This window comes from Lagenorhynchus albirostris, chromosome 19 (genome assembly GCF_949774975.1).
Source record: "Lagenorhynchus albirostris chromosome 19, mLagAlb1.1, whole genome shotgun sequence".
NCBI classification, from domain to species: domain Eukaryota; kingdom Metazoa; phylum Chordata; class Mammalia; order Artiodactyla; family Delphinidae; genus Lagenorhynchus; species Lagenorhynchus albirostris.
The window spans coordinates 18,518,393-18,546,308 of record NC_083113.1 but is presented as its reverse complement, the minus strand read 5'-3'; the positions used below and the strand labels follow the sequence as shown (position 1 = coordinate 18,546,308).

General features: G+C 58.6%; 1 protein-coding gene across 1 annotated transcript in view; it reads right to left on the bottom strand.

The window, feature by feature from the left end:
- Positions 1 to 26,538, bottom strand: part of PEPD (peptidase D) — a 114,435-nt gene extending 87,897 nt beyond the window's left edge. Inside the window, exons 1-6 of the mRNA XM_060129932.1 lie at positions 26,509 to 26,538; positions 17,896 to 18,079; positions 15,830 to 15,957; positions 8,018 to 8,081; positions 2,214 to 2,261; positions 738 to 799 (exon numbers count right to left, since the gene is read on the bottom strand). Of these exons, the coding sequence (XP_059985915.1) occupies positions 738 to 799; positions 2,214 to 2,261; positions 8,018 to 8,081; positions 15,830 to 15,957; positions 17,896 to 18,079; positions 26,509 to 26,525 (503 nt within the window). The 5' untranslated portion in view covers positions 26,526 to 26,538. The remainder of the gene's footprint in view (positions 1 to 737; positions 800 to 2,213; positions 2,262 to 8,017; positions 8,082 to 15,829; positions 15,958 to 17,895; positions 18,080 to 26,508) is intronic.
- Between the last annotated feature and the right edge of the window lie 1,378 nt (positions 26,539 to 27,916).

Below are 27,916 nucleotides of genomic sequence, written 5' to 3'. Positions count from 1 at the left end.
AACAGGAGACCAGGCGAGCTGTCCACACTCAGCAGCCCCAAGGAGCAGGTGCCTCCCCTCAAGGGCTCATCTGCTGCAGCCTCGGGTCCTACAGACCGCTCCCCGCAGGGCCAGGCAGCAGCCAGCCCGGGGACACAGGCATGGCTGGCAGGCGGCACTCTCCAGGGGCCAGGGCATGAGGGTGGCAAGGCGGGAGAGGTGCTGGCTCCCTGTGCCCAACACCTGCCCTCCTGCCTGGGGAGGCCTAGAAGGGGGAACAGAGCTGGGGGGCTCGGCCTGGGGCTACGCTGGGGAGCGAGGGCAGGTAAGGGGGCAGCCACCTGGGACTGGGGCAGCAAGGGACAAGGGGAAGCTATGAGCCAGGCTGGGGGAGGTCAGGGGCTAGGAGTGAGGGGAGGGGGATGATAAAAACGAAGACCACGGAGCTCAGAGCAGGTCCCTGGAAGGAAAACAGCCGCCCCACGTGTGTGCACGGTTGCCCAGGCTTCCCTAAGCACGTGGCGGGCCTGTGCTTTCACAGTAGAGCTTGACAGGGAAGTGGCATCGATCCTTAAAGTCAAGGTTGGAGTGAATTTAGGCAAATTACTTTTCTAAGCATGTCCTCGAATCACCCAATCTAACCCCTTTTTAGCATCCTCCTGTTTGTGTGTCTAGTCTGTAGACTGGGCCAGCCTGCTGGTGAAGACGTGAGCTGATGGAGGATGAAAGGAGACGGTTCCCGGGGCCCCAGGACTCACTTGCTGATGCCCTCGAAGGAGGCCTCCCTGCAGATGCTGCCGCTGTCAGTGTTGACGCCGCGCTGGAGAGAGAGAGGGAACGTGAGGGCGCAGACCCGCCACACGGGGCGACGACGGGGAGCCCCCGCCTCAGCCCAGCCAACCCATCCCTTCCCGCCTTTCAGGTAACTCCAGGCCGGGCCCCAGCACAAGGGCAGCCCTCCTTTCTCTGCTGCAGCTTGAAAAGGAGAGAAAGCAAGGCCTCCTCCGTCCAAGCACCTTGCTGACCCCAGCTCAGGCTGCCTGGGCACAGGTGGAGGCTGGGCAAGAAGACCTCGGACCGGGACCACCTCCAACCACAAATCCCCCCGCTGCCCCAAGACTGGCTGGTCTCCCTGTGCACGTGTGTGCACACACGCTCCCCACAGACAGTGTCCTGAAAAGCACTGTCAAATCCGGCCCTTCCAGAGACGCGGGTGTGACCCGACTCAGGCAGGAGGGGCCTTTCTCCGTGACACCGAGACTGTGTTACATTCCTCTCCTTTCCCTAATTGTAAGGAGACTCCAACTGGAACTTAGACAGGAGCGGAGACAAAACAAAAGATTCAGAGGAAAACGTGCCATGCCCAGAGAGGCCAGGCCTTTTAATTCTTCCTCAAGACCTACAGGTCGATGTCTAACTGTATCCCCCCCAAAAAACACACTGAACCCTCCGTGACCACAATCATAACGTTTCTTCTCAGCCATCAAAACTGCAGGGTGGAAAAAAGAGATCACGTGTAGCGCTAACAAAAATAACTGAGAAAAACTATTTCGGTAAAAATCAATTAAGGAGAGAAGGGTCACTTTGGGAGGGTAGAAGGGCTGCATACTCTTCATATTTGAAGCTCCCCAAGGTTGAAGTATAAGAAAGCAGACTTCTCCTCGGAGCCATTTCACAGCCTCAGCACCCCCGCCCCGCCCTGCGAGGGTGCGCCGTGCACCCCTGCCTGCCCCAGGCTGCAGCAGGCCCTCCGTCATTTAGTGCCCCGAGTCCCAAATCTGATGCCACACAGCCCAGCACCCTCATGGGCAGATGCAAAGGGTGTGTTCACCGACACACTCTACGCTGCACATTATTTGAAGTGCACATTTTGATACGTTCTCTATCAACAACGGAGGAGAGACAGTGTGGAAGCAAATTGATATTCTACGTCCACAAACCCCAAGAGCTTAATCTGACACAAATACATCCTCTAGTCAGGTTTTAACCCTCGGAGTATGCGTGGCGTCTTGTCCACAGTGGCCTCGGGACAGGACACAGCCCAGGTCAACTGGAGAATGGAGGACGTGGTCCTGGACACATTTAGCAATTCAGACTGAGCTGTCACTATTTATCAGCAATGACCCTTGTTTTCAATCCTCCCCACGGCCCTGACCTCTGCAGGGGCAAGCGGCTCCCTAAAGCCCCTCCCCGTACTCAAACGCTGCCTGGTCCCTGAACACCAGCCCACTTACCAAAGTGAGGAGGACGGAGGGGCTCCGTGATGTCAGGACGCTGGCGATCTGAAAGGTCAGAAAGAAAAATCCACTTTAGTGCCACCACGTGAAGCCTGATGGCGAGGACGTACCAGCGTTATTAAATACTGACAGCTCATCCTTAAAGCAGAAGTTTACAGAGAATAAGGGATTTCTGAAAGCCACACAGCTATCAGGTAACAGAGAGGGACTCAAACCTAAACCCGGCTTCCCCACGTGCTGCCCTGGCTCCGAGCCCCACACAGATCCCAGCTCCTAAGAGCCAGACCCACTCGCCCTCCAAGGCTAGCACCTCTGTTCATCTGCCTGGTCCCTCATGAAAGACCCACTGAGGCAATCTCTTCGGCACTGGTGCCCAGGGTAGACACCCTCCTCCCTGCCCCCTTCATCCCCCTGACCACATGGACTTGCCACCCCCAACCCCACATCCTCGCTTTCCATCCCTCCACGGCCCACTCAGGGCCCTGCACGCTGGCTGCTTCCCACCCGACCCCCTGAACGAGCTTGCCACGCAAGCTCACCTCCCCATGCCTCTGCCTGGGCTCACCTCTGCCCGGGACGCCTTCTCCCCATCGTAGCCGCTTCCTCAATTTGAGCTCAGGACTGAGGTCTCTGGTCCCCCGGCGGGTTGGTCCACTCCCTCCTCTACTGCCCCCCGGCCGGTCACACTGCCTCAGCCATGACATCCTCACCCCAAGGGGGCGGGCCACCCCGGTGGGACCACCTTCTTCCTCTCCTGGCCCTACCCCTGCTCTGCATCTTGGCCACTGCAGCTCCTACTGTACTGAGCCCCCTCCCCACGCTCCCACCCTAAACTCTCACACCCTGACACAGGGCGAGAGTGAGGATTTGTTGTTTGTTGTTTCAACAGCTTTACTGAGTCATCACCGACATACTCTACACCGCACCTTATTTGAAGTGCACGTTTTGATAAGTTCTGACATATATGTATACATGCTTTTTAATACTGAGAGGCTCCCAGAGAAAACCTGGAAGATACCGAAAACTATAAAAAGATAAAATACACCTACAAAACCATCCCCTGAGACTTTTTATCTCTGCACATAAAAACAGAGATCTGTAATGACATTTGGATCATATGAAGTTACATGCTTCGCTTATTTCCTGTCATTAAATATTCTTCAAACACGCCATTTTTACCAGTCACTACTGCGGGGGATGGTAAACGTCCAGGGAACGCCTGATTACACAGCCTGTGCCACTCACTGCAGGCTCATCTCATGTAACCACCCAGGAAGCTGGTACTGCAAATGTCCAGATTTCACCAGTGAAAAGGCTTATGGGTTAATCTGCCCATAGTTAAAAGAGAGCACAGTGGTGGCTGCGTCATATTCTCTTAACAGATCTGGCATAGTTTATTTATTCATTCCTCTACTGGGCACTTACATTATTTCTAATGATTAACTTTACAAAGTATGCCCCGATGGGCATCCTGATATAAAGTCTTTACTTCCTTAAAAAAATAAATGACTTCCTTAAAAAAAAAAAAAATTGACCCAGTGAAACTGCTGGGTGACAAGCCCCATACTTTGTCAAGGTTATGATGCTCACGGCCACATGACTCACCCTCCCACCCACAAGCCCAATGCTCCATCTCCCTGGACCCTCCTCGTTTGCTCAGTAACTGCTCTGAGAATGACTGAAGCCCAGCCTCTGAGCTGCACACACAAGGGCGTGGTGAGTCGCTAGCACCCCCCAGGCCCTCTGCGAGGAGGGGGCGGCTCATTAGAAGGAACCAGAGCCGCACTTGGCCCTGGGTGTGCTGTTACGGCGACTGAAGGGTCTATATTCATCAGCACAGAGCGGTCCGTCAATTGCGGCAGCACAACCAGAGCACGAGTAGGCACTTGGGGACTGTATGTGCTATTGTCCTTGGAAGAGGGGAGCAGGATAACAAACGTGTGGGCTGCTGGTTTTTCTCTCGGCTGTGACTCAGGACGTGCTGCTTGGGGATAACGGAGGAGAAAGCAGCCCTCTCAATGCCACCCGATGTGCACACGGATGGAGGCGGCCTGACGCAGCAGGCCGGGCGTCTGCTGGTCCTGGCAGGGCAGCATCTTTTATTGATCGTGAACACTTGAGTGGGCCCTGGTTACCTCTGCGGCTGCAAAACCTCCCCCAGCCAGGCCGCTGCACCTGCCCTTCCCCGTGGAGACCAATCAGTGCTACCCTCTCGTCAGCACACCCTGATTCCCTGCCTCCGAAATTAAGGCGACGGACGTGAGGCAGCTATGCGTCACAGGTGGGAACTACAGCTCCGCACACAGGACGATGTGGCTCTGTCCACACGGGGCCTCGTTTCCGTGGACCAGTGGTCACTGGGGACCCGCCAGCTCTCATGAACCAGCGCTGTTAAACGCCTTGCCTTGCTTCATGCCGCAGCATCAGTTTCCCAGGTAGCCTGGCCTCTCCGGCAGGTCGCAGTGGACGGCACACACAGAACTCTCCAGCGCCCTGTGGACCAGGATCCTCCCCTGGGGACAGTCAGAGGCTTCCCGTGGAGGCCTCACGCACCCTGGTGCCCAAAGCTCCCACCAGGCCTGCTGGCCACTCTTCAAGGGTGACGATCCAGAGAAAGGGGCTGGACAATCCTTGACCAGTGCTGTCAAGAGAGCCTGCACTGCTCCGGGAGCTGGGCTTCACTGTGCAGAAAGCAAAGCTTTTAAAACTGAACCTTCTTCACGGCAGTCTGAAACAGGGCTGAACGCTGGTGGCCGGCAATGCATTTAAAATGTTCAATTTTGGGGTAATTCCTTGGCAGTCCAGTGGTTGGGACTCCGCACTCTCACTGCCAAGGGTCCAGGTTCGATCCCTAGTCAGGGAACTAGGATCCCACAAGCCACGTGGTGCAGCCAAAATAAATAGCTAAATAAAAATCTAAAAATTTCAATTTGTTTCTAAAATTTAAATATTGGGAAAGACCACGAACAACATGGATTTGCAGCTACTCGTGAACAACTGGTGCATCTAGTAACCTGGGGCGAGCAGTCCCACACAGCATTCAGAGGGCCCGCCGCAGACCCCACCACTCCCTGACGCCTCTACCCACCGAGGCAGAGGCAGGCAGCATCCATCACTGTGCTGCCACCAAGGTCTCTTACATGCGAGCCAGTGACCCTGGCAACATCTGCCTGGTGCTATGAAGGAGAACACAAAACGTGCCCTCCGCCTGGCCAACTCCCGCCCCCTGCATACCAGCCACCGCACCGCACCTTGACGGCAATGCCTAGTAGCCCCTCTCAAGGTTCTCCTGAGCTCCCCCCTCTCGGGGAGCCACCATTCACTCTACCTTCTCAATAAACTCAGGATCACCTATAGGAGGCGGGAAACTAGATAGCCAGGTTTGCTACATCAGACACCTGTGCTGTACATGTGGTATCGAGTGACGGGCCGCGGCCTGGGGTGGGGGCTTCCTGCCCTCTTTCACAGGAGACAAGTGTCAGCTGCTTCTCGTCTGTGATTTGTGGCCAAGGCTGCCCAAGGTTGTTAGATCAAGCTGAGCACCACAGAACTGGTCCAGGGAACCCTTCCCCAACATAAAGGGCTTCCTGTCGCTTTCCATGATGGAGTAGCCCCAGGCACCCTCGAGTGCCTCCCAGCCCAGGTGTCTGTACTCGAGTCGGGCTCCATTTCAAGCCACAGAAAATCAAAGGCACTTGGGAGCCTTGTCCCCTCTGGAGGCGTGTCCTGCAGCATCCGCTCACTTCTGACACGGCAAAGGCGGAGGTGGAGGGCGAGCTGCCAGGGTCCAAAGCTGGTGGGGTCAAATCCCAACCCTGGTACTCCATGGCCACGCAGCCGTGCACGAGGCCCTTCACTGCTCGGAGCCTTGGATTCCTCTCGACGGGGTGAGACTGTGGCCCACCATGGGACAGGGCGGAGGGAGGAGGGGATCTGTGTGAGCTGCCGAGGTTGCTGGAACCTGCAGGTGCCATCCTGGAGTGGAGCGCCTGTCCCACGGTCCACAGGAGCCCTCGCTTCCAATAAGATGCACAGCAGTAATCATCACAACAGGGCCGATTAACGATGACGGTGATGACGGCGCGGCCCCGCAGAAAGCACCGTGCTCTCACCGCCACTGAAGCCTTCACTTCAGATTCTGCTTCATAAATACAGACTCAGGTGAGCTGGTCTGCGGGGCTCTAATTCTACACTATCATGACAGGCTTTCCTGGCCTGACACTCAAGACCTCCTCTGTTTTACCTCATTTGGAGGCCGGCTCTCCTTCTCCCCAGAAATCACTGTGTAAATGGAGCTGAGTTCACGGCCACCGCCCCCCTACCCGCCCACCCCGGTCATAAAAGCAAAAACACCAGACTGTGGCTGGGAGGCTGCGGCAGAGAGACGCTCTGACTCGAGGCGCTGGGCCTCAGGGCCCATCCCAGGCTGCCCCCTCCAGGTTTCACACCGAGGAGACCCAGAAGGTCAAGGTCCCAAAGAGCAATAATGTTAAGATGCAGTTTACAAAGGTAGGAGGGATACACCCACCAAAGGAGAGGGTCAGAACAAAATCACAACTAAGGATGGGCATCCCTCTCTCTCTAGCACTTCAAAAATACAAGGTACAGTAAGTCCCCTACATATGAACCTTCAAGTTGCAAACTTTCAAAGATGCGTAAGTACATTCCATCAACATCAGGCGTGAGTGAAACTGCAGCTTGCCCTGCATCTCCTATTGCTGATCTTTCAGCTCTACCATCTCCCACCTCCTCTCCCTCCTCCAGTCAGTAACTCCTCCTGCCTCTTCACTCAATGCCAGCCCGGCTCTTAGTGTATGACGACCTCTGTCTGGGGAAATGTGGCACGGAGGGGCTCCGTGCAGCCGGTCCTGCCAGGCCAGGGCTGCACCTCGGGCGGCGGGCACTCACCTCGGGGTGTTGCTGTTCTACCCAGCACCGATCTGCACAGAGGATGGGGCTTATGACAGCACCCAGGGACAAGCAGAGGCCTCCTGTGCACCTGGCAGTGGTGCAGTATCGGGGGGACTTGGTCCCCCAAGGAGACGAGGGGGGCACATGGCTGTGCTCTCACCTTTGCCACGGCCTGGCCCTAACAGCAGTGGAAGTCAGGGGCAGCCCCTTTTTTTTTTTTTTTTGCGGTACGTGGGCCTCTCACTGCTGTGGCCTCTCCCAGACACGCAGGCTCAGCGGCCATGGCTCACAGGCCCAGCCGCTCCACGGCATGTGGGATCTCCCCAGACCGGGGCACGAACCCGTGTCCCCTGCATCGGCAGGCAGACCCTCAACCACTGCGCCACCAGGGAAGCCCAGGGGCAGCCCCTTTTGACTGCCTGGATTGGGGGACAGATTGATAGCCCCAGGAAGATAGTCACATACACACCCAGGCCACATGCCACTGGGCAATCATGCTGGGAAGAGGATTAAAGCCAGGGGTCCTCCAAGCCCACCCCATCCCGCAGGCCTCTCGCTGTCTGGGGCTCTTCTGACAGCGGCACCTACAGCTGGTGAGGGCCTGTGGGAAGGGCCTCCCAACGCGCGAAGGCCCAGCCAAGCCTGATCAGACCTTCACAGAGACACCCTTCCTCCGAGCAGCTCAGCGGCCACATCCAAGGTGTAAGACACCGGCGACCAGGTCGGGCACTGCCCCAGCGAAGCAGGGGCCTCCCGGGGAGGTCTGAGATGCATGTTTCTTGCCTGCCCTCTCCAAACAAGGGCACTGCTGAGGGGGCTGGTGGCTGGACCGTGCTGTCCCGCGATGTCCAGCCAGGCTGTTGCAAGGGGAGGAGTCGGCCACTACTGACCTCGTCTGTGTACTGGACATCGTCCACGGCGTACTTCTGCTTGAAGTGCTCCTTGGAGTGGATCCTCAAAAAGAAGCACAGGAAACGCCAGTGTCAGGGTTTGGCCGCAGCTGGGTCCAGGCTGCCTTCTGAGCTCAGGCCAAGAAGCCCCGGGCCCATCCCTGCCCCAGCCGGCACCTGGCACCGAGCCGGTCAGCCCAACACAGGCTTGGAGGGCAAAGGACACTGGGCCAGAGTGACTGCTGAACCCCACCTGCATCCCTCCACCTTCCCCCAGCCAACCTCTGCTCCTCCTTCGAGCTCGTGACCCTGGCCGCCTGGGGCCAGCAGCTGAGGACAAACCTCCCTCTACTACCAATGAGAGCCCACCCACGCCGGGCAGCCAGCCAGCCCACCCACGCTTCGGGGCATGAAATTAGCTGCCTCCCAGGCCCCCACAGAGCCTCTTTTAAAGAAAAGTTTAAAAGTTAACATTTTAAAGAAGCCAGTAACAGTATTACTCACTGTGATGAGAAACATTCAAGCTTACTCATCGTCCCTGAAAAATCAGCTAGTGAGAAGACAAAGACGCAGGGCGGAGGAGGCTGGGTAGCCCTTGCCCGCCTCACAAAGGGCTCCTGGTCACGGCTGCACTGAGCAGGGCTGGTGGGTCCAGCAAGCACCATCCCCACCCCCACAGCCTCTTGGTAGGCAGATGAGTCAATGTCACTGCTGGTGACAGAGCTCACATCAGGAGCTCTAGCCGCCTGGAGGAAGGATGTCCAAGATGCACACACACACACAGACACACACACACAGACACACACACACACACACACACACACACACACCCCGTCCCACGCCTGGGCACCACATCAGCATGGGGGATTCACTCCCATCCTGCCTGTGATTGCATGATATTCTAGTCACCAAGTGTCAGATCTGAAAGAAGCCTCAGAGGAAGTAGCAGATGGTTTTCAGATTGTGCTTCCTGGGCTCTCAAGGGTGAGCAGACGACAGGCAGGTGGAGGTGCCAAGGACGGTGTACCTGGGGAGGCCCGTAGGGGACAGGGAGGGAGAGCACTTTGGGACTCGGAAATGACCCCTCTAAAAGCAAGCTCCATGTGCCTCTGCAACACCACTGATCAACCAGCACCGCGGCCCAGGGAACAGATTCCCACTCCCCTCTCTGAGCCCTGCGCCGTTTTCCTCTCTGCCCCAACAGGCGTCCCAGGCCGGACTGTGGCCCGGAAACACAGAGCACAAACCAGGGACGGATGGGTGGCCTTGGGGGTCAGCAGCAGGGAGCTCACAGCCGTAGGCAGCGAGCCAGGCCGGGGAGACAGTGGCCCGCTAAGACCGGCAGCCTGGTGCCCCGAACCCTTTTTGCTTTACTGCCCTCTTGGCTTCTCTGAAGCGGGCACTGGGTATCAAGCTCCCGCTGGTAATTAACTCTGCACGATCCAATTGCATTAGCTTCTGCGATTGAGATGGGACTCAAAGTTAAAGGGCCAAAGGCTGTGCCTCCATTAGCACTGCCTGTAGCAGCCACGTGGGGCAGGAACTGATGACAAGCACCTTGCCTGGATGCTGGAGGCCCCGGCTCCAGGGCTTACTGCAAAGAGCTCGCTGACCCTTTGCTACCAAGCACTGACACCCTCAGCACAGCTGACCCTGCAGCCATTCACAAAAGCACGTGCCAGAAAGGCAAGAGGCAGGGCCACCGGTGTCATCACCACATTCACGCTGACTGCCCCGGCTCCAGTCCCTGCTCAGGACAGATGCCCGAATTCTCAGCAGGTCCCCAGTTCACCCCTGGTCCCCAGTCACTTCATCCCCTCCAGCTGTGACAGGCATCAAAGGCAAACCCCCAAAATATTCAGGAAGAGCCAAGGACGTGCTTTCGAGACCAGCCTCAGTGGTCCCTACAGAGGGGCGTCTCGGCCATTAGCCTGGACACTGGCCTTTCACCTCACCTCCCGTCGGGGACACGAACTCTCCCAAGCTGGCTTGCCAAAGGACACCTCAGGAAACGTGCTCCTGCCTGCCCTACCTGGGAGTCTTGGCAGTCAGGACTCAGCAGAGACCTAGGAGGCTTCAGACCTGGGAACATCTCCATGTATTCAGCCTGAGGTCAAGGTCTTGACAAGGTGGAACCAGAGGAGGTGGGGGGACGAGGGGGAAAAGGAGAGGAGAACACGAGGCAGCTGTGATCTGTGGGCGGCCCCAGGGCTGTGCGCTTGCCTGTCCACCCCTCACCTACCAGCCACGAGCCACTTCACCTGCCACGGGAGCCAAGGAGTGGCAAGGGCCAGCCAGCCCATGGGAGAGCCGGCTGAAGCCACCCCAATGTCCAGGAGCAAGTGAGCCCAGGGGCCAGCTTCGCCAAATGCCCTTTGCCCACCTCGACGCACACTGGGCCTCAAGGGCCCCAGATCGCCCAACTAGCCACAGGCCTGGTTCTCAGCAAGAATAACCATTTGACAGATACAACCCGAAAAGTGGGGAGCATCTTTTCCGGCACTTTGCGTGTCATTTTTTCTTCTAAAGGGCAGAGATAATTAAGTTTGAATAGTACTTATTTTTCCTGTTTGGGGGCCAATTATAGTAAAACTCATTTAAATGTCACCCTAAGAGGTAAGGGTGCCATGCCACCACGTCAAGCCAGCCACCAGAGGGGCAGGAGGAGGAGTGGCATGTGCCTGTGAGCCCTACAGAGCTGGCTGGAGTGCCAGGCTGAGTGCCAGGCTCACAGCAGCCTCACAGAGGGCTGCATGGAGCCCTGACTGCAGTTTAGGGTCCAGCAGGGCAGCTCATGCCAGACCCCATCGTGTGGGAGATCCAAGTAGGAGCAACTGGATGGGAGAGGACGGGTCAGTAGGGAAGCCGACCCCACCCCAGAAACTCTTCCCTTCAAAAGGAAGGGGCAGCTCTGGCAGGAGAGAGGAGGGAGGGTGCCACTGAAAAGGGTTTGTGTCTTCAAGAAGGAGCCAGTGTCTGGGAACCCGGCCCACGCAGGCCTCTTTCACAGGCAGCTGGGCCCAGCATGCGACAGGGGAGGCCTTTCCCAGAACTCAGGGTCAGGGCTGGCGCAGCGAGTGCCCACACCCCGTGCGGGCCCTCCTGTGAGAAGGAGACTCTCAATTAATGCCCACGGTGCAGACACGGTGGAGCCCTCTAGGAAATGAAATTTCCAAGCGCAGGTCTAGCTGGCAAGCTGGGGCTAATGAATAAGTAACAGGGCCAAATCACAGCCGTCACCATCCATCTCCAGCGGCCGGAGCTGCCTGCAGCCACGTACAATGCAGCGGCCTCTCCTCCGGCTCACCGCCCGGCACCCCGCACTTGCCCCAGAAGGAAGTCGGCAACCATGTCAAGGCTCTATTAGCTTGTTAGAGAAAAGCAGGGCTCTCCAAAGCTATGCAGGCGCCTGAACCTGGGTGGCGAGGCAGCACTTCCCAGAGAGGCCGGTGAGGAGAGCAGAGGTGATGGAGAGGAGGCCCGTGGGCAGCAGAGCCCGGGGAGAGGGGCCAAACGCCTCGCCAGGCCTCAGGCTGACCGGGGTCAGGCTCCCCGCAAACCGCCTGGGGTCAGAGCCAAAGGAATTCCCTTGGCCCTCCTCAGGAAGGCCTGCACCCCTCATCAGTGCCTGGGGCGCCTTCCCTAAAGACGGGGGAGCCGGGGCCAGGCCGTCAGGCTGGCTGAGGCAGCCTTCGTCCTGTGGCCCAGCTGTGTGTATGGGGTGGGGGCAGTGACTGTGAAAAAGCACACCCCAAACACCCCACAGACACACCGCCCCAAAACCCTACACCACACACACACACACACACACACACACACACACACACACTCCCACACTCCACCCCGCCCACACACCACCCAGCACACGTACTACACCACACCATACCCCCCCAACAAACATACCCACACACATCACACATGCACACACACTGCAGACACATACACACGCACCACAGCACACATCAGTCCCCATCCCAGAAAGTGCAGTGCTCGGGGCCTCAGCTCTGGGGAGAGCCCCCTCCTCCCTACAAAGCCCAGGCCAGCCACACTGTCTCACGTTCCAAGCCCGAGGCCTCAGCCAGGGATGGGAGCAGAAAACCGCCAAGGCTCCAAAGGTTCTAGGAGGGTCGCCCAACCTGGCCCAAAGTTGCTCACCCTCTGTCAGTGCTGCAACTGCCCAAGGAGGCAATTTCCCACCTGCTTAGAGGACCCCAGACACCCCAGCAGCCAAAACTGCCATCAGCTGAGGCCGATTCTGACGCAAATGATGGGAAACACTCTCACATCAAAAAGACACCAGGGCTTCCCTGGTGGCGCAGTGGTTGAGAGTCCGCCTGCCGATGCAGGGGACACGGGTTCGTGCCCCGGTCTGGGAAGATCCCACGTGCCGCAGAGCGGCTGGGCCCGTGAGCCACGGCCACTGAGCCTGCGCGTCCGGAGCCTGTGCTCCGCAACAGAAGAGGCCACAACAGTGAGAGGCCCGCGTACAGCAAAAAAAAAAAAAAAAAAGACACCAAACTTTTGTAAGCAAAGACCCCAAATAAAAACAAAATAGAAGCTCCCACACTCCTGTCCCCACAAAGGCCCGGGGTGAGGAACAGGCGGAGCACCAGGCTGCCCACGAGCCCCCGGCGTCTGCAGCCCTGACAACAGGACAGGCTGTTTACACGGAAAGCGGCAGATCTACAGACAGGGGTGTTGTTTCCCTGGATGACTTTGGACTGCAGTGTCTGCCAGATGGATTTTCAAAAGCCATCAGACAGAGACTCAGAAGGAAGCTGGGGAGCTGAAGGTCAAACGTTCAGTCCAGTGGGTCTGGACTGCAAAGGCCAGGTAATCCCATCAGCCTCGCTCCCGCCCTATTGATCATGAGCGTCTGGAAACAGCTACACACATCACATCTGGCTGCTCCCCACCTCCAGCCCCAGACAACCAACCCCTTCCACTGCCCTGTTCCCATCGTGCCTTCTCTCCCAAAGGCTTGGGACGTGGGGACTAGGGGAGGGTCACACCAGAGCAGAGGAAGGCCTGCCGGGGATGGGCACGGAGGGGAGCCAGGTCGGCAAGAGACAAGGGGCGAGCTATCTGCTGCAGAGCTGGAACGCCCGTTGGGACCAGCTTGCGTGGTCTGGCCTGCCCAGCGCATACATGGAGCCTTTCCAAGAGGGAGACCCACCTTACAGACCCATTTGTACCCTCCAAGGTCCGTACCAGACAATCAGCTGCCCTGGCAAAGCAGGGACAGACTAAATGAGAACTTTTTAACAGTGGCTCTAAAACCCAGCCGCGGTCAAAGTGCAGAACATCATTTCTGTATTACTGGAGATTATGCTCTAGAACAGCCAACCGATAACAGCTGCTCCCCGACCAATCAGGTCCTGGGTTTTAGACCCTCAAATCGGGACCTCCCTGGTGGTCCAGTGGTTAAGACTCTGCACTTCCACTGCAGGGGGCACGGGTTCGATCCCTGGTCAGGGAACTAAGATCCCACATGCCGTGCAGCTTGGCCAAAACAAAACAAAACAAAAACCCTCAAGTCAAGTGCTGTTTGGCTCCCCAGATGATGGCTGTGAGGAGGCAGGGTGAGATTTGCTCAGCTTCCCCCAATGGAGTGTGCAGTCCCCGAGGCAGGGGCCACGCCCTGGAGGATGTCCACCCTGCCCCACGGACAGGCACTCCCTGACTTACTTAGAGTTAGCTCTGCATAAGCAGCGGCAGCAGCAGTCAGAAGAGGGGACGCACTCAGAGCCCCTCCACACCTCCTGACAGAAACTCACCACCGTCCACGCCCACGTCTCACCGTGCTGCATCTCTGACTGCAGCGCTGCTGAGTAGTGGGCATCTCAGCACGCCCTGAGCCAAGAGGCGGGGCCACAGGGAGGCTGAGAGGGCAGCCAGGCCAAAGCCATGGGTGCCGCCCAGGCACAGGAGCCACTGGCAGGACGGGCTGAGGCTATAGCTCTGTGATCACCTCAAGGTGCGGGGAGGACTCCGGGACAATCTCCTCACGGAGACCAGATCTAAACTCTCACCAAGAAACTCCTCCAGCTACCAGGCTTTGTGACAAATCACCCTGACACGCAGCGGAGTAAAAAAGCATGTGTCACGTCCACGGACTCGGAAGGTCGGTGCTCGGAACAAAGCCCTGAGGGACTGGGGCTTGGAGTCACCCGCTCCAGCGGGCGGTGCTGGCTGTCAGCGGGGCCTCTGGTCCCTCCACGTGGGTGAGTTTGGGTTCCTCACTGAGTGGCAGCTGGGCTTGAGGAGCGAGAACCAGGTGGAAACCGTAGCACACTTCACAGTCTAGCCTCAGAGGTCACACGGTGACACGGCCACGTTCACGCATCGAGGCAGTCACCCGGGTCCAGGCTGAGCGCGGGAGGAGGGAAAAGGTTCCAGCTCTCCATAGGGAGTGGCCACAATACTGTACACGTTACTAGCTTCCTGTCCCCAGCACCCTCGCCGCCCATTTCAGTGTCACAGATGTAACCACTCCACAGTGACCATGATGTGACCATGATGTCACAGATGTAACCGCTCCCCAGTGACCACCACTGTGACCATGATGTCACAGATGTAACCACACCACTGTGACCACAGCCCTGCGATGCCTCACGAGGGCATCACCGCCGTTCCACAGATAAGGCATCGGAGGCCCGACAGTGGCCAGACCCGCTCCCCGGAGAAGCCCGCTGAGCTGTGGGAGCCCTTCCCTGGCCCTCTGCACAGAGCAATGTCCCTGCAGCAGCCGGCTGCCTTATCATTCAAACCAGCCGCAGACCCACCAGCCTACCTGGTACTGAGTATTTTGGGCCCACGAGGCAGCAAAGGCTGCAATGTATACATTAGCCCAGAATAAGCACTCTCCTGGCAGAAACGACACACTGGAAGGCGGCGAGCGTTTGGCAGGATCCTCTGATCACCTCAAGCATCCCCAGTTAAGTACAGCTTCTGCCTCAGCGCCTCTGAGCAGGCAGGAACGGCTCCCGGGAGGGGTGGACAGGGCCAAGGGCCCTGAAGCTGGCAGGCACCACAGATGATGAGGGAGGCAGCCGCTCAGGCTCACCCAGGCCTCTGGCCTCACACTTCTCCCACAGCACGGCCCTAGAGCACGACCCTGTCTCCCAGGTGAGCCAGCTGAGGCAGGGCCTACGTCCTGGGAGCCGCAGAGCCTAGCCCAGGGGCCAGCAGGCGGGAGGCACACAGTAACGCCCTGCACTGCACGTCAGTGACGGGCTTCAGAGAAGGGCCCCAGGCTGCCCTCCCCACCACACCCAGGGAGGGGCTGCCTCCCAATGACCCAGGCCAAAGCCTCAGGCATCTTAACAAAGCTGGGAATCCGGAATTTCAAGATTAATAACTAACAGTACCTCCGAACAAACGTGACCGTGGTCTGTGTCTCCAGCTCTGACACTCCTTCCCAGCCACGGTACCGGGCTCTGGCCCATCTGACACTCCTTCCCAGCCACGGTACCGGGCTCTGGCCCATCTGACACTCCTTCCCAGCCACGGTACCGGGCTCTGGCCCATCTGACACTCCTTCCCAGCCACGGTACCGGGCTCTGGCCCATCTGACACTCCTTCCCAGCCACGGTACCGGGCTCTGGCCCATCTGACACTCCTTCCCAGCCACGGTACCGGGCTCTGGCCCAGGGTAGGCTGTTAGCGGGCCTGCTCACTAACCCTCCCCCTCGCTAATTCTGCCTCCCGCCCCCCGCCGCTTGACACCCACAGCCCAGGCCCTGCACCCACCCCCACCCCAGCCAGCCAGCAGTCAGCAGGCACGGTCACACGCCCCGGGGTGCTCCGTACTTTCCCATCCAGGTGGCATGGCTGGCAGGTAACCTGGGCACGAAGAGCGTCGACATCCCAGTGTCCACGTCCATCGTGCCGTAGCAGCCTGGCTCGGTGACACCGAAGGCCCAGTGAAAGAAGGACTCCTGTGGCGGGAACAAGGACCCAGGTCACCCCGTCAGCAGGACAGCAACGTGAGGTGCAAGGAGAGAGGTGGGGTATCTGACCGAGCGCTTTCCTCCCCGCACCCTGGAGAGTCAGCTCGGGCTCCCTGGCTCTCGGAGCCTGGCCCCCAGCCTCACACCACCCTCCACCACAGCACTCTGCCCCCCTGCACCAGCTGCAGGCTGCCGTCCCCTCCTTCCTCCTGGCTGGCTGCTCAGACCCTGCTTCAGGCCCGTGCCCCAGCCCCGCCTGCACCCCACCTCACCGGCCACCCGCGTCAGGTCCCAGACAGGGCAGGTTAAGACACGGGTGCCCAGGAGCACCACAGGTTCGTCTCCGCCTTGCCCGCACTCCCCTCCCTCCCCCCACCTCTCTGCTACCCCCACTGCCTGCAGGCAGGCAAGATGCCACCTTGACTTAGACGCCCAGGCCAGGCATCTGCTCAGAAATGGATTCCTCCGTTTAGGACTTCTTCCTTCCTTCTCCCACCCCCGGGGCAGCTGACGACTTCAGTGTTTAGCATTAAACACGGAGCTAAAATAGCGTTACAAAGGTATGAAGCGGAGGAGGCGCTCTTCTAAAATTAATCTTGCATAGCACCAGTAAGAGAGCCAACAGCTGAGTTTAGGAGATCGGTTTTTAAGCCACAGACTATGGAAACCTCAAGAAGCATCAAGACTAGTCCGAGAAAACCTATTTAGACCTGCACGTCTCCAGCAACAGGGACGGCAGGCTTGCAGCTGCAAGAACGGCGCGGCAGAGGGAAGCCCTGCAGGAGGAGGTGCTTTCCACGGAAAACACTGGGCCGTGGCTCCCGGCAGTGGATCTCCGCCCGTGCCCTGCGGGGTGGACGCTGTCCAGCTGCAGAGGCCACGCCTTACCACCCGCTCTCCACACTTAGCTCCCCTCTGGTTCCCCTGCCTCCTCCCTGACCCGGATGCTGGACGTCCACGTCCTCTCGGCTCTGCCTGCCCCTGGGGAGTTCCCAGCGCATCAGACCTCCAGTCAGGGCAGCGTGGGGAGGAGAGGAGAGCGCTAGACTTGGGGTCGGGAGATGGGTTCTAAATAATCCCAGCTCCACCTCTAGCAAGTCATTTCGCTCTGAGCCTGTTTCTTCATCCGTAAAGTGGGGCCGGCTCAGGGCCCTCCTGGCTTTCTGGGTGAGCTCCTCTGTCCAGTGTCCTTGTGCTCGTTCCTGGGAACCGAGTGATGCCAGTGATTCTCAGCTGAGGCCACCACATCCAAGCTGGCTTCCTGCAGCTGGGCCACCCCTGCCCCACAGGGTTCCAGAACCTCGAGGAGCCCCTGGACCACTTCCCAGAGGAGGAAACCAAACCCCAGTGAGGGTCACAGGGTCGGCACCGGCCAAGCCGGGACCAATGCCCGGGCCGCCGACTCCTGCTCAGACCCTGCTCACATGCCTCCTCCCAGGACCTCTGCAGCCCCCGTCCTCCTTGCTGTGGCAGAATCTGGCCCCAGGAACTCAGCCCGCCCCATCTGCACCTCTCCCGGGCCAGGGAAGGCTGCCCAGCCCGCCCTCTGAGGTCCAATCCTGTGGATACTACCCTCGAGCCCGGAACGCCCATCCCCAGCTCCACCAGTCAGAATTCATGCCGGCCTTCAGGGCTCACACCAAATACTGCCTCCTCCACGAAGCCTTGCCTGCTTGCTCTCCCAGGAGCATCGTCTCTCCAGACTCTGACCTGAGAGAGCTGAGGCTGGCTGGCGACAGCCCTGCCGCCCTACAGAGGGGGCTCCCTGGGGACCCAAGCCTCGGCCTGCTTTCAGAGAGCCTCTTCAGGGTCCCCCAGGTGGCAGAGCTGCCCAGGCCCACCAGGCCTGATGCTGGAGGCGGGCAGACAGCCCACAGCGGGCCTAGTGCACACTCAGAGATGTGGGAGGCTGCCGGCTGGGCTCACCTGGCGGAAGACGACCCCGGTGTCGGTGCAGTAGCGCTGAGTCTCCTCCCCTCCCTGCAGCACCACGACAGAGCCAGCCTGCACCGCCGGGTTCTTTCGCAGACGCTCACACAGGCGCCGCCTGTTCAGGGCAAAGAGCGCCAGCGGCACCTTCAGGGTTTCGTTCCCCAGCCAAAATGAGGGTCTGCAAAGACACAAGCACAGGCCGCCACGCAGGCTTCTGTTAGCATCACCAGGCGCGTCCCCCACCCAGAGGCAGGGCCCCCATTAGCACGTGGCAAGCCGGTCCAAGCTCAGCCTGCCCGTGACCCAGAAACAGCCCCTCACTGGGCCGCCGGAGGACCACGGGGGCTTGTCAACCACACCCTCCCCTCCTGTCCCTGGGCACTGGACCACAAGCGGGGAGGAGAGGCAGCTGGGTCCGTGTGACTGGTAGACGGGTGCAGCTCACGGAAGGAAAGCCTGCAGTGGTGTGGAGACACACCCCCAACCCCCAATTCCAGCCCTCAAGGAGCTTCCCATCCACGCGAGATCTGGCCCAGAGGACACTGGATCCCTGCCCATGTGTCTGCAGGCCGCCATCCTCTCTGCAAGTCACAGACCCAGCAGCCTGGCCGGTTCCTCACCTGAGCCGGGACACCCACCTGTCCCCAACACATACACGACACACACACACACGCCCAGGGCGCGCAGCACCAGGCCCTAAGCTGAGCCGGGCTCGCAGGTGCCACACGAGCAAGGAGGAGGCACAACACGGTGCACCCGGAGCGGCAGCCCTCGGGGTGCTGGCCCTGAGGACGGCGGGCAACAGGCACTGAAGGCCAGGCGGAGCCGGGCCTGGCACAGCAGGCGCGTGTCCCTCCTCACGCCCACACTGGCTTCCCTTTTCACTGAGAAAACACCCCCTATCCTCCTAGCACCCACTCTCCAGACCCCTCCTCCTTGGGCCCCTCTAGACAGCTGCTCCCACCCGAGGCTGCCCCTCCACCTGGGCATGGCCTGCCCCACCCCTCGCCTTTCTCCCCACCCCCGCCCCCCAAGTTGCTCCAGCATCAATTTTCCCCTCTCAGGACCATTCTCAGCATCCAGACATACAGGACCCTCACCCGGCTTGAAAATAAATAGATAAAAGCACTCCCCTTGACCCCCGTGCTCGCCAGCCGTCTGTTTCTCTCTCCCTTTGCAATAAATATGCTCTGAAGAGTCACCCAGCCCATCCCCGTGTCCTGGCCGCCCGTGCTCTCCTCAATCCACGCCAGCAGACCTTGGCCCACCCCCTCCTGCACTACAGCCCCTGCCAGGCCACAATGGCCCCGTGCTCCTGAATCTGCAGGTGGCTTCCCAGTCCTCAGGGGGCCTCGGTGCCCAGGACACTGGAGGCCACGCTCTCTGCTGAAACCCGGCCCCGCACCGGCCCCTCCGGGACCCCCTCCGTCCTCAGCTCACCTCCAAGCTGGAGCCCAGACCATGTGGCTCATCCCCATCTCCCACCCGGACAACTGCAGGATCTCTTAGCTGCTCCCGGCCCCAGCCTCTGCCACAGCCTGGTCTGCACCCACCCAGAGGGACCCTTGAAAAGTGGCAATCCCAGCAAGGCATTACCCTGCTCAACCCCTCCCCGCCTTCTACTGCCCTTACAACATGGTGCAGACTTACTCCCAGCCACAGGCGCTGAGGGGAGCCGCACAGGCATCCCACCCTTCCCTGACCTGCGAGGACGCTCCCACTGGGGGCCTCCACTGCTGCTGTTCCCTGTGAGGAATGCTCCCTCCCAGTGCCTACCAGGCTCACATTCTTGCTTTATCCAGGCCTCTGGAGAAATGCTCCCCCTTCCCAGGAGCTTTTCCGATAACCCCATCCAAACCTATCCGCTACTCTCTTCCCGCCTCTCTAGAACCAGCATCACTGCCGAACAGTATATATTCACTTGCTTGTTGTCTCCCCGGGTAAAGTGTAAGCTCTGTGAGGGCAGGGACCTTGCCTCCTTCCCGGCACCTAAAATAGTGCCACGTGAATGACTAAACAAAGGAAGGAAGTGCAGTCGTAGCGAGCGGGCCGGGGGCCAGCAAGGCCACAGCCAGGGTGCACCAGGCAGGCAGTGGGTGTGACGTGTGTTCGAGGGAGGTCCTGCAGGCTCTCTGGCCCGCAGGCAGCAGGCATGGAGGTCCAAGAGGGGAGGGACAGCCCAGAGCTGGTGCAAGGGAGGGGGCTCTGCCTGGGGCTGCAGTGAGAGTTGGGCAGATGGCACCTGCCCTCACGGCCCCGGGGCACCTCCCACACTCACCTGGCCATGGGACCCTCAGAGGAAGGTGACACCTGCACGTCTTGGCTCCAATGGTACTTTCTCAGGATGGCTTTCCCTGGCTTCCCTCTCTAACCTTGCATCTCTCTCCCCGGCCTGTCCCCCCACTTAGCCCTGGGCCAGGCTTCCCCCACTCGTGTCTCCAAATCCACTCTCCCACTCTGTCCAGGCCTGGCCCACGAGGACCTCGTTAGCTCCAGGAGGATTTGGTGACTGGGAGGCAGAGCAAGAGGCTGGAGAGTGGGAAGAGATGGCGGAGGACAGAGAATCCATTCCCGGCTCCCTCCCTGGGGAAACCTGGAGCTACAAAGGCCGCTCATTCTCCCCCCGCCCAGCCTGCCCACGGCTGTGTAAGCCCACCCTGCATTACACTCTCTTCAGTCACCCCTCGGACTGAGGCTCGTCCAAGTCCCTGCTGAAAGGACGCGTTCACTCTCCCACATAAATGTGTACTGGTGCTCGCTGGTGAGGTCCGCCTCTGTCCACTAGAATGGAAAGCCCATGAACAGAGAGATCTGGGTCTGCTCTGGTCCCTGCCGCCCCGTGCTAGCACTATGTTTAGCACACAGCAAGTACTCAATAAATATCTGCTGAGTGAACAACTGTCACAAGGTGCGGCCACCCACATAGCTGTGCGAAGTTGCCACATCAGCCCCAGAGGGGCAGGAAGCAGAACCCTTGGGCCGGCCTGGCCAGGAAGGGTGGAGGGGTCTTGCCCACCCCGCACATGCTGACAGGACTATAGCCTCCCTGCTGTCCCCCTTCCCGGGCATGGGCCCCACTCACCCTCCTGGGCGGGTGGACACAAGAAGCCAGGGCTTCCTCTAAGCCGTGCCACTTGCTTGCCACGCTCAGCCACAAGGATGAAAGGACAGAGGTGACAGCTCACAAACACGCCAGCGCCCCAGCTGGCCGTGCTATCAGGAACTGAAAGTGCAGCCACCAGCACCCGTGCACAGAGTCCCCCAAGCTCCCTCCCATTCTTTCCCCTCACTCAGCAAAGCCCATGGAGGGGCTGGGCTCAGGGAAGAGCCTCATCTCTACAGACTCCCAGCGGCCCAGAGTGAACAGCACCAAGGCACTGCTGCAGATGGCCTCGGCCAAAGGTGCCTAGACCCATGCAGACTCAACAGCACAACTGCCTGAAAGTGCCCAGCCTCGGCCGGCGGCCTGCACAGCCCCACCCACCTCATCCCCCCCACCACCCCCATGCCTCACGCCCCACACACCTTCTTCCTTAAACACACCAGCTACCGGGTCCACCTGGACTGCCACCACGTCCCCACCTGGAAGGCTCTCAGAAGGGCTGGGCTTTGTCTTATCCAGAACCTTCTGAGAGACCTAAATTCCTCAGGGCACCCAGACAGGACCTTTGTGGCCCAAGGGCCAAGCAGCCCAGGTCAAGACAGGAAACTCAATACGCTCCCCCCTCCTGTGAGCATCAGCTGCTCCTGCAAAATCTACAACACTATCTAGTCGTCCATGGGCTCAGCCGGAACAGAGGAAGGCAGCCTGGCCAGAGCCCCCAGGCACGCCAACGGCTGCAGTCATTCATTACGGCAGGGTACCCCAGAATCAAGGTTGATAGAGACATGCCCTTTGATTTCTCATGACATAAACCAACCCCTCAGAGAGAATGCTGGGCCCAGAGCCATCGCAGGTGGCTTCTCCCTGCAAGTTCAGCAAAAGCAGCACCCATAAAACATCCCCAACCGGTTTCTGCCGGAGCTTTTGCTAACCGGCACCCGGAATCTAAAAGGCAAAAGCCAGGTCGTCCCCAAGTCCAAGTATAAATAAGGCACTGTACTGCAGGCAGCCAAGGGCACAGGCAACGCCCGGGGAAGACCGCAGGGGCTGGCAGACAAGGGCTCCAGGGTATCAAAGAGACACACAGAACAAGCACCAGCCCCCAGGGGCCAGCCCACCCCCTGCCAACTGCTAGAGCCCAGGACACGGCCAGTGACCAGCCCCCGCGGGAGGTGTGATACCACTGCTCCGAAACTCTCCCCTGTCCCCCAAATCAGTACTGAGTCAGCCCCTCCTTTGACCTCAATGGCCACCTGCAGGGTTCTCACCCAAGGGATTCATGCACAGTGTTCAGGGAGTCCACCTACTTGGATGGGAAAAAAAATTATGTCTTTAGTTTTTCTAACCTCACCTTTAACATTTTCTTCAATTATTAATGTAAGCAACAAACCACAACGGTATCGGCAGTGTGTGAATCTGTCACCAACAGAAATCAGAGGTATTTTCATGTCACCTTACTGACGTCACAGTACCTCAAAATACCACTTTCACTCATCACTACTTCAACACTAAGGTGGTTCTTAGACCTGCTGCTTTTATTATTTAATGTATAAAGAAGCATATACTACTATACCACAAATTTATTTCTTAACATCTTTATAATTGTATTTCCATATAATTGGTTTTCCCTGTAATCCTCTGTATGTTATTTCGTCACGCTGAGAGTCATGTAAAGGTCTCACGGATGCCCATTGGGTCCACAGCACAGACAAGGACAAGATCCCTGCACTAGGATGTGACACCACTTCTGGATGGGGCCATGCTGCTAAGCTTCCGGCAAGAGAGGCCAGTCAAGGACCGCCTGCTTCCTTGGCCACAGCCTCCAGCTCAGGCCAGGCACCGAGCCCACCGAGCCCTCCGGCCGCCTGGCAGCAGGGCCAGACCGCTCACCCTGGCTGGAGGGGCCTCACGGCAGCTGGTCAGCATCTCCCACCCTGCCTACCTTTCTCCTGAGGAGGGTCGAGGGGCTAAGCACACACAGGGACCTGTGTGGAGTCAGACCAGGCCTGGGGAAGGGCATGGGATGGCAAAGGGGCACTCAGTGGCCAGCCTGCCTCCCACAGACCCACCCCTCCCCCCAGCCCCCAAGGTCAACCCAATGCGTCTTCTCCAAGAGCACCAGGTTCATATCAGGGTGGGGACGGGCTCTGATCCAGAACCTGGCTCCTCCAGATACTTGCCCTCCAGAAATGCTGACTCCAGCGTGAACTATGACCCCACAGGCACACACCCAGGGCAGCTCACCTGCTGCTTATCACTGGGCAAAAGCCCTCTGGGCAGCAGCTCCCTGAGAGTCACTCAGTTGAAGAATTAAAGATACTCCTTCAGAGATACGGGGATATATGTTTATGTAGAGCTGATTCACTTCGTTATACAGCAGAAACTAACACACCATTGTAAAGCAGTTATACTCCAATAAAGGTGTTTTAAAAAAAAAAGATACTCCTTCACCCTATTCAGAGTTCTGTTCCCACTCCCACCCACAGCTCCTTTCGTCAATCACTGAGGGCTCTGTGCAAAGCAGGACGGCATGTTGGACTAGCGTAAAGTAAATCCTCCTCTTATTCATTAGGCAACGTGTCACCTAGCACCAATCACTGGGCGGCCACGGGGCCCTGGAGACACAAACTGAACTGGTCCCTGGGCTCCAAGGATGCCGGAGAGACATGAAGGGGAGCAACCTCTCACCCAACCGTGATGGGCAGGAGTGCAGATGCAGAAGAGCATCCTCCTGCCAGTGGGAAAAACTGGGATTCTCTGGAATATTGAGCAGGAAGCCTTGACTGGAGGTCAGGAGGGAGGGGGGTCAGGAAAGGCTCCTAGGAGGAGGAACCATCTGAGCTGAGTCTGCAAGTATGTGAACAATATGTCAGAGGATGAGGACTCTCCAGGGCCAGCCGGTGAGTGGGCAAAGGGAGGTGGAGAAAGGAAAAAGCCAAGTGGGGGAGCCGATGCAGCAGGTCTGGCAACAGCAGAGAAGTCTCATCTCTGTCCATGGGAAGCTCGAGGCATGACTCAAGGGGAAGGCAGGGCTCCCTCCCACCAAGTGATATTGGATTAGGGGAGGGGCTAGAGACGACCTCACGGCAGACTCTCTGGGGGCTGTGGGACCCTCTGTCTCAAACTTGAAGTCCCTGCCCAGGCTGGCAGGACAGAGCAGGATCAGCCCTTAAACACCCCCCAGAAGAGCTTCTCAAGTTTCTAGTTGAATCTGAGATACTAGCTTAGGGCTTCCACTACTCCCCACATCACGTGGAGCACACCCCAAGCACCCAGGCCTCCCTGGGCCCAGGATCTGGAAGGACTCTACAGGCAACCAAATCCAACTCCTGGGGAGCCTGTGGCTGTGACTTGACGGTATGGTGCCTCATTATGCCTGACACTCTCATCTGTCCTGTGTATGCAGCTGGGCACCGAGCTTTGCTGGAAACACACTGGCAGCCTCTTCCACTTAAAGAATCTGCTGGGCTCTAAGTGTCCAGCAGGGTAACCCATACCAGCCTGGGACGGCTCTTGCCAAGCAGATCCTGCCAATCTCTGGAAGCTACCTGCACCTGTCAGGTCTCCATTCCGATTACACACCTCTCCAAGGCCTCTGTCACTCAGTTTTCCTGCTCCATGGCCCAGAGAATCAGTTTTGCTGTAAGGGTCCTCCTTCCAGGATTCAGCCAGCTCTAGACTCACGCCCATCCAATCACCAGCCTGGCTCCCTGTCTCTTCGGGAGAGCAGCAGACCTCAAGCCAGCATGGAGCCCTGAATCCAAATGCAGCCCCTGGAACTCCCTGTGACCACCTGGTGGCCCAGATATAGGAGTAACTGACCCACATCTGGGCACTGGCCTACACCTACTGCTCACTCTGCTCTTTAAAACAGGGTCACAGCGTTTCCCTGGTGGCGCAGTGGTTGAGAGTCCACCTGCCGATGCAGGGGACACGGGTTCGTGCCCCGGTCTGTGAAGATCCCACATGCCGCGGAGCGGCTAGGCCCGTGAGCCGTGGCCGCTGAGCCTGCGCGTCTGGAGCCTGTGCTCCGCAATGGGAGAGGCCACAACAGTGAGAGGCCCGCATACCGCAAAAAAAAAAAAAAAACAAGACAGGGTCACAGGTTGGGTTCAAGGATCTGGCCCTAGATTCCTTGACACTCATCTGGGACTTTGCAAGCATAGCTCTCTGCCTCAGGGGTGCTCAAGGACTAGCACAAATGTCATCCAGGGAATGAAGCCTACCCACACTCTCCTCTGAGCTCAGAATCCATGCCCGTCAATAGCACACACCAAGACTAGAGGCATGACATCTACCCCAGTGGCCCAGTACTGTTCCTGGAATACAGCAGGTGCCTATTAAGTGTTTGATTTGCATGTCCTAAGCTCTCCCAACCTTGGAGTTGGGGGCCAACTGAGGGGGCCATTTTCTGTTGCCACTCTCCCTACCTTCCAAAAAGAGAGATGCATTTAGTCCCAGTTCCCCCATTCTGATCTCATTTCCAGCCTGGCATCTGGGGCACTGCCCTCTCTCTACCACTCCCCTTCCCAGCCCCCAGCATCTCCAGGCCCAAATGCCGCCCCCATAATTGGCCCTTGCCCTGAACTCATATATAGCCCAGGGGATAGTCGTCTCAAAAGCAGATCTGAGCAGATTAAAAACCCTTGTAAGTTTCCAGTCCCTTAGGACAAAGTCCGGAAAAGCCAGCTGGGACACTGCCCTCCAGCACAGGGACACGCTCCACTGTCCCCCGTCCCCAGAACACTCTGAACTCTCAACCTTTGTTCAGATGTTCCTTCATCAGGGACACTCCCCAACGCTTCAGTGAGCCCACCTGTCCACATTTCCTGCCACTAGGACCATTCACCATTCTTTCATCCAGCAGAATTTATGAAGCATCTACTGCGTGCAAGACATGTACTAACAAGGTCCAGGAGCACACCAGACAAAGGCCCTGACCTCACACTTTAAATGGAGAGAAGGCAAGAAACGAGTTGTTTCTTTTTTTGTTGTTATGTACTATATAATTTACCAGGTGGTGATAAGAGTAGGATAGGTGCTTAGGGAAGTCTTCTCTGAGAAGTTCCATCTGGCCCTGAAGGAAGAGGAGAAGTGCCCCGCTAGGGAGGGGATTCCACGCCCATCTCAAACGCTGCCTCCTCCCGAGGGCCCCCAGGTCCCCAGCGCCCTGGCAACGCAGTCTTCCCATCTGAGGGTCGTGACCGTGAATGTGCGCGTGGACCCCACCTCGGCCGCACAGTGGGGACTCCACACGCGCGGGTGGGGCCTGAACGCCACTGCGGCCCCGAGGGAAGTGGGCAGTGGCCAGGGACTCGGACGCGCAGGCAGACGCCCCGCGCTGGACGCCCAACCCGCGCGAAGAAGCGCGCTGCCCGCGGCCACACTGCACGCCCGGCGGGGACGCGGCCCTGCAACGGGGCTCTCAGCCACTGTCCAGCCGGGAGGCCCAAGCCCCCGCTCCGCGCCGCCATGCAAGGGCCGGGGACAGCAACAGCACTCACCCGGTGGCCGCCGCCATGCTTGCCCGGCTCCAGCGTCACGTGAAGTGAGGCGTCAGCTGAGCCCCACCGGGTCCCACTTCGCGGGGCGGGGCCTGGGCGGGGCCGGGAGCCATTGCCCCGCCTCCTCCAGTGAAAAGGCTCCGCAGGACCCGGAGGGGCGGAGCCCTGAAGGAGGAGATGAATCTATCTACTCGCCGGCCCCCGGCTGCAGGCGAGGGGCGGGGCTCGGGTGGAGGCAGAGGCCTTTCCAGAATAGGAGAGAACTTCCCGGCGCAGTGGATACCTTGATTCTGACCCTGACCTGGCGTCCCAGCCTGCCCAGGGGAAGGACACCTTGGGAGAGGGAGCCTCTGACCCAGTCAAGGGACGGGGCAGAGGTGACAGCTGTTGTTTAAGAAGGGAAATGGCTGGAGCAAAGGCCAGGGCAATTGGAATAAACTAAAAGTTCAGTGTCCAGGAGGGGGGTGTGGGAGTGAGAGGTGCAGCCTCAGAGGTAAGCAAGGGTCAGATCTTGCACCGCCTTGAATATGGGGATGGGGAGTTAGGTCTGTTGGGCCCTTTCCAAGCTCCCTCAACTGCAGAATGGAGAAGGACCTGGGGACAGGGAGGCCAGTGAGGAGGGCTGGGGAGAAGTGGGCACAGGGAGGGCACAGTTCAGAAGAACTGTGGGCATCCCCCTCTGCCCTGCTGGGTACTCTTGTTGGGTGCAGTGTCCTCCAGAAGGCTGGGGAGTGGGACAGGAAGGGTGGTGGTAAGTAGATGTTCCAGGGGAGCTCCCTGTGTTGCCGGTGCCTTAGAATAGTAGTAATACTAACAGGTACGGGGCACTCAGTGTGCCCCAGTGCTTTACAAATGTCAGTTCACTGAATCCTCACAATAGCCCTGTGAGGTAGGCTCTGTCCTTAATGCCATTTTACAGATGAGGAAACCGAGGCCCAGAGAGGTGGATAACTCACCTGAGTTCACACAGGGGCTGACCTCATGCAGTAGTGAGTTGGTAGTGATTCACACTGGCTCAGTAAAGGAAGGGGCCCCAGGGCTGATGGGAGAGGTTACCCCTTGAGTCCCAGCCCCCACGAGGGTTATGCAGATGTGTGCGGACAGGATGTGAGGCCCAGCACGTGCCCATGGGCTTCTTTACCCCACCCCCAGCTATCTCACAGCTGGAAGTAGCTTCTCTTTGAAGACCTTGGGTTTGGGAGTGCCTCTTGTTTCTTTGTCAGAACAAGGATGCGGGTCACCATGGCTGAGCTAGGGAGGCCCCAGGGACTCGGAGATGGAGAAGCAGCTGTTGTTTGTTCCCACAAAGCTGGGAAGAGAGCAGGCCCCTTAAAGAGGGGGAGGAATCAAACCAGAGCATAAGCAGGGTGGGTGACACAGCGTGCCTGCTTCAAGCCCTAGCACCATC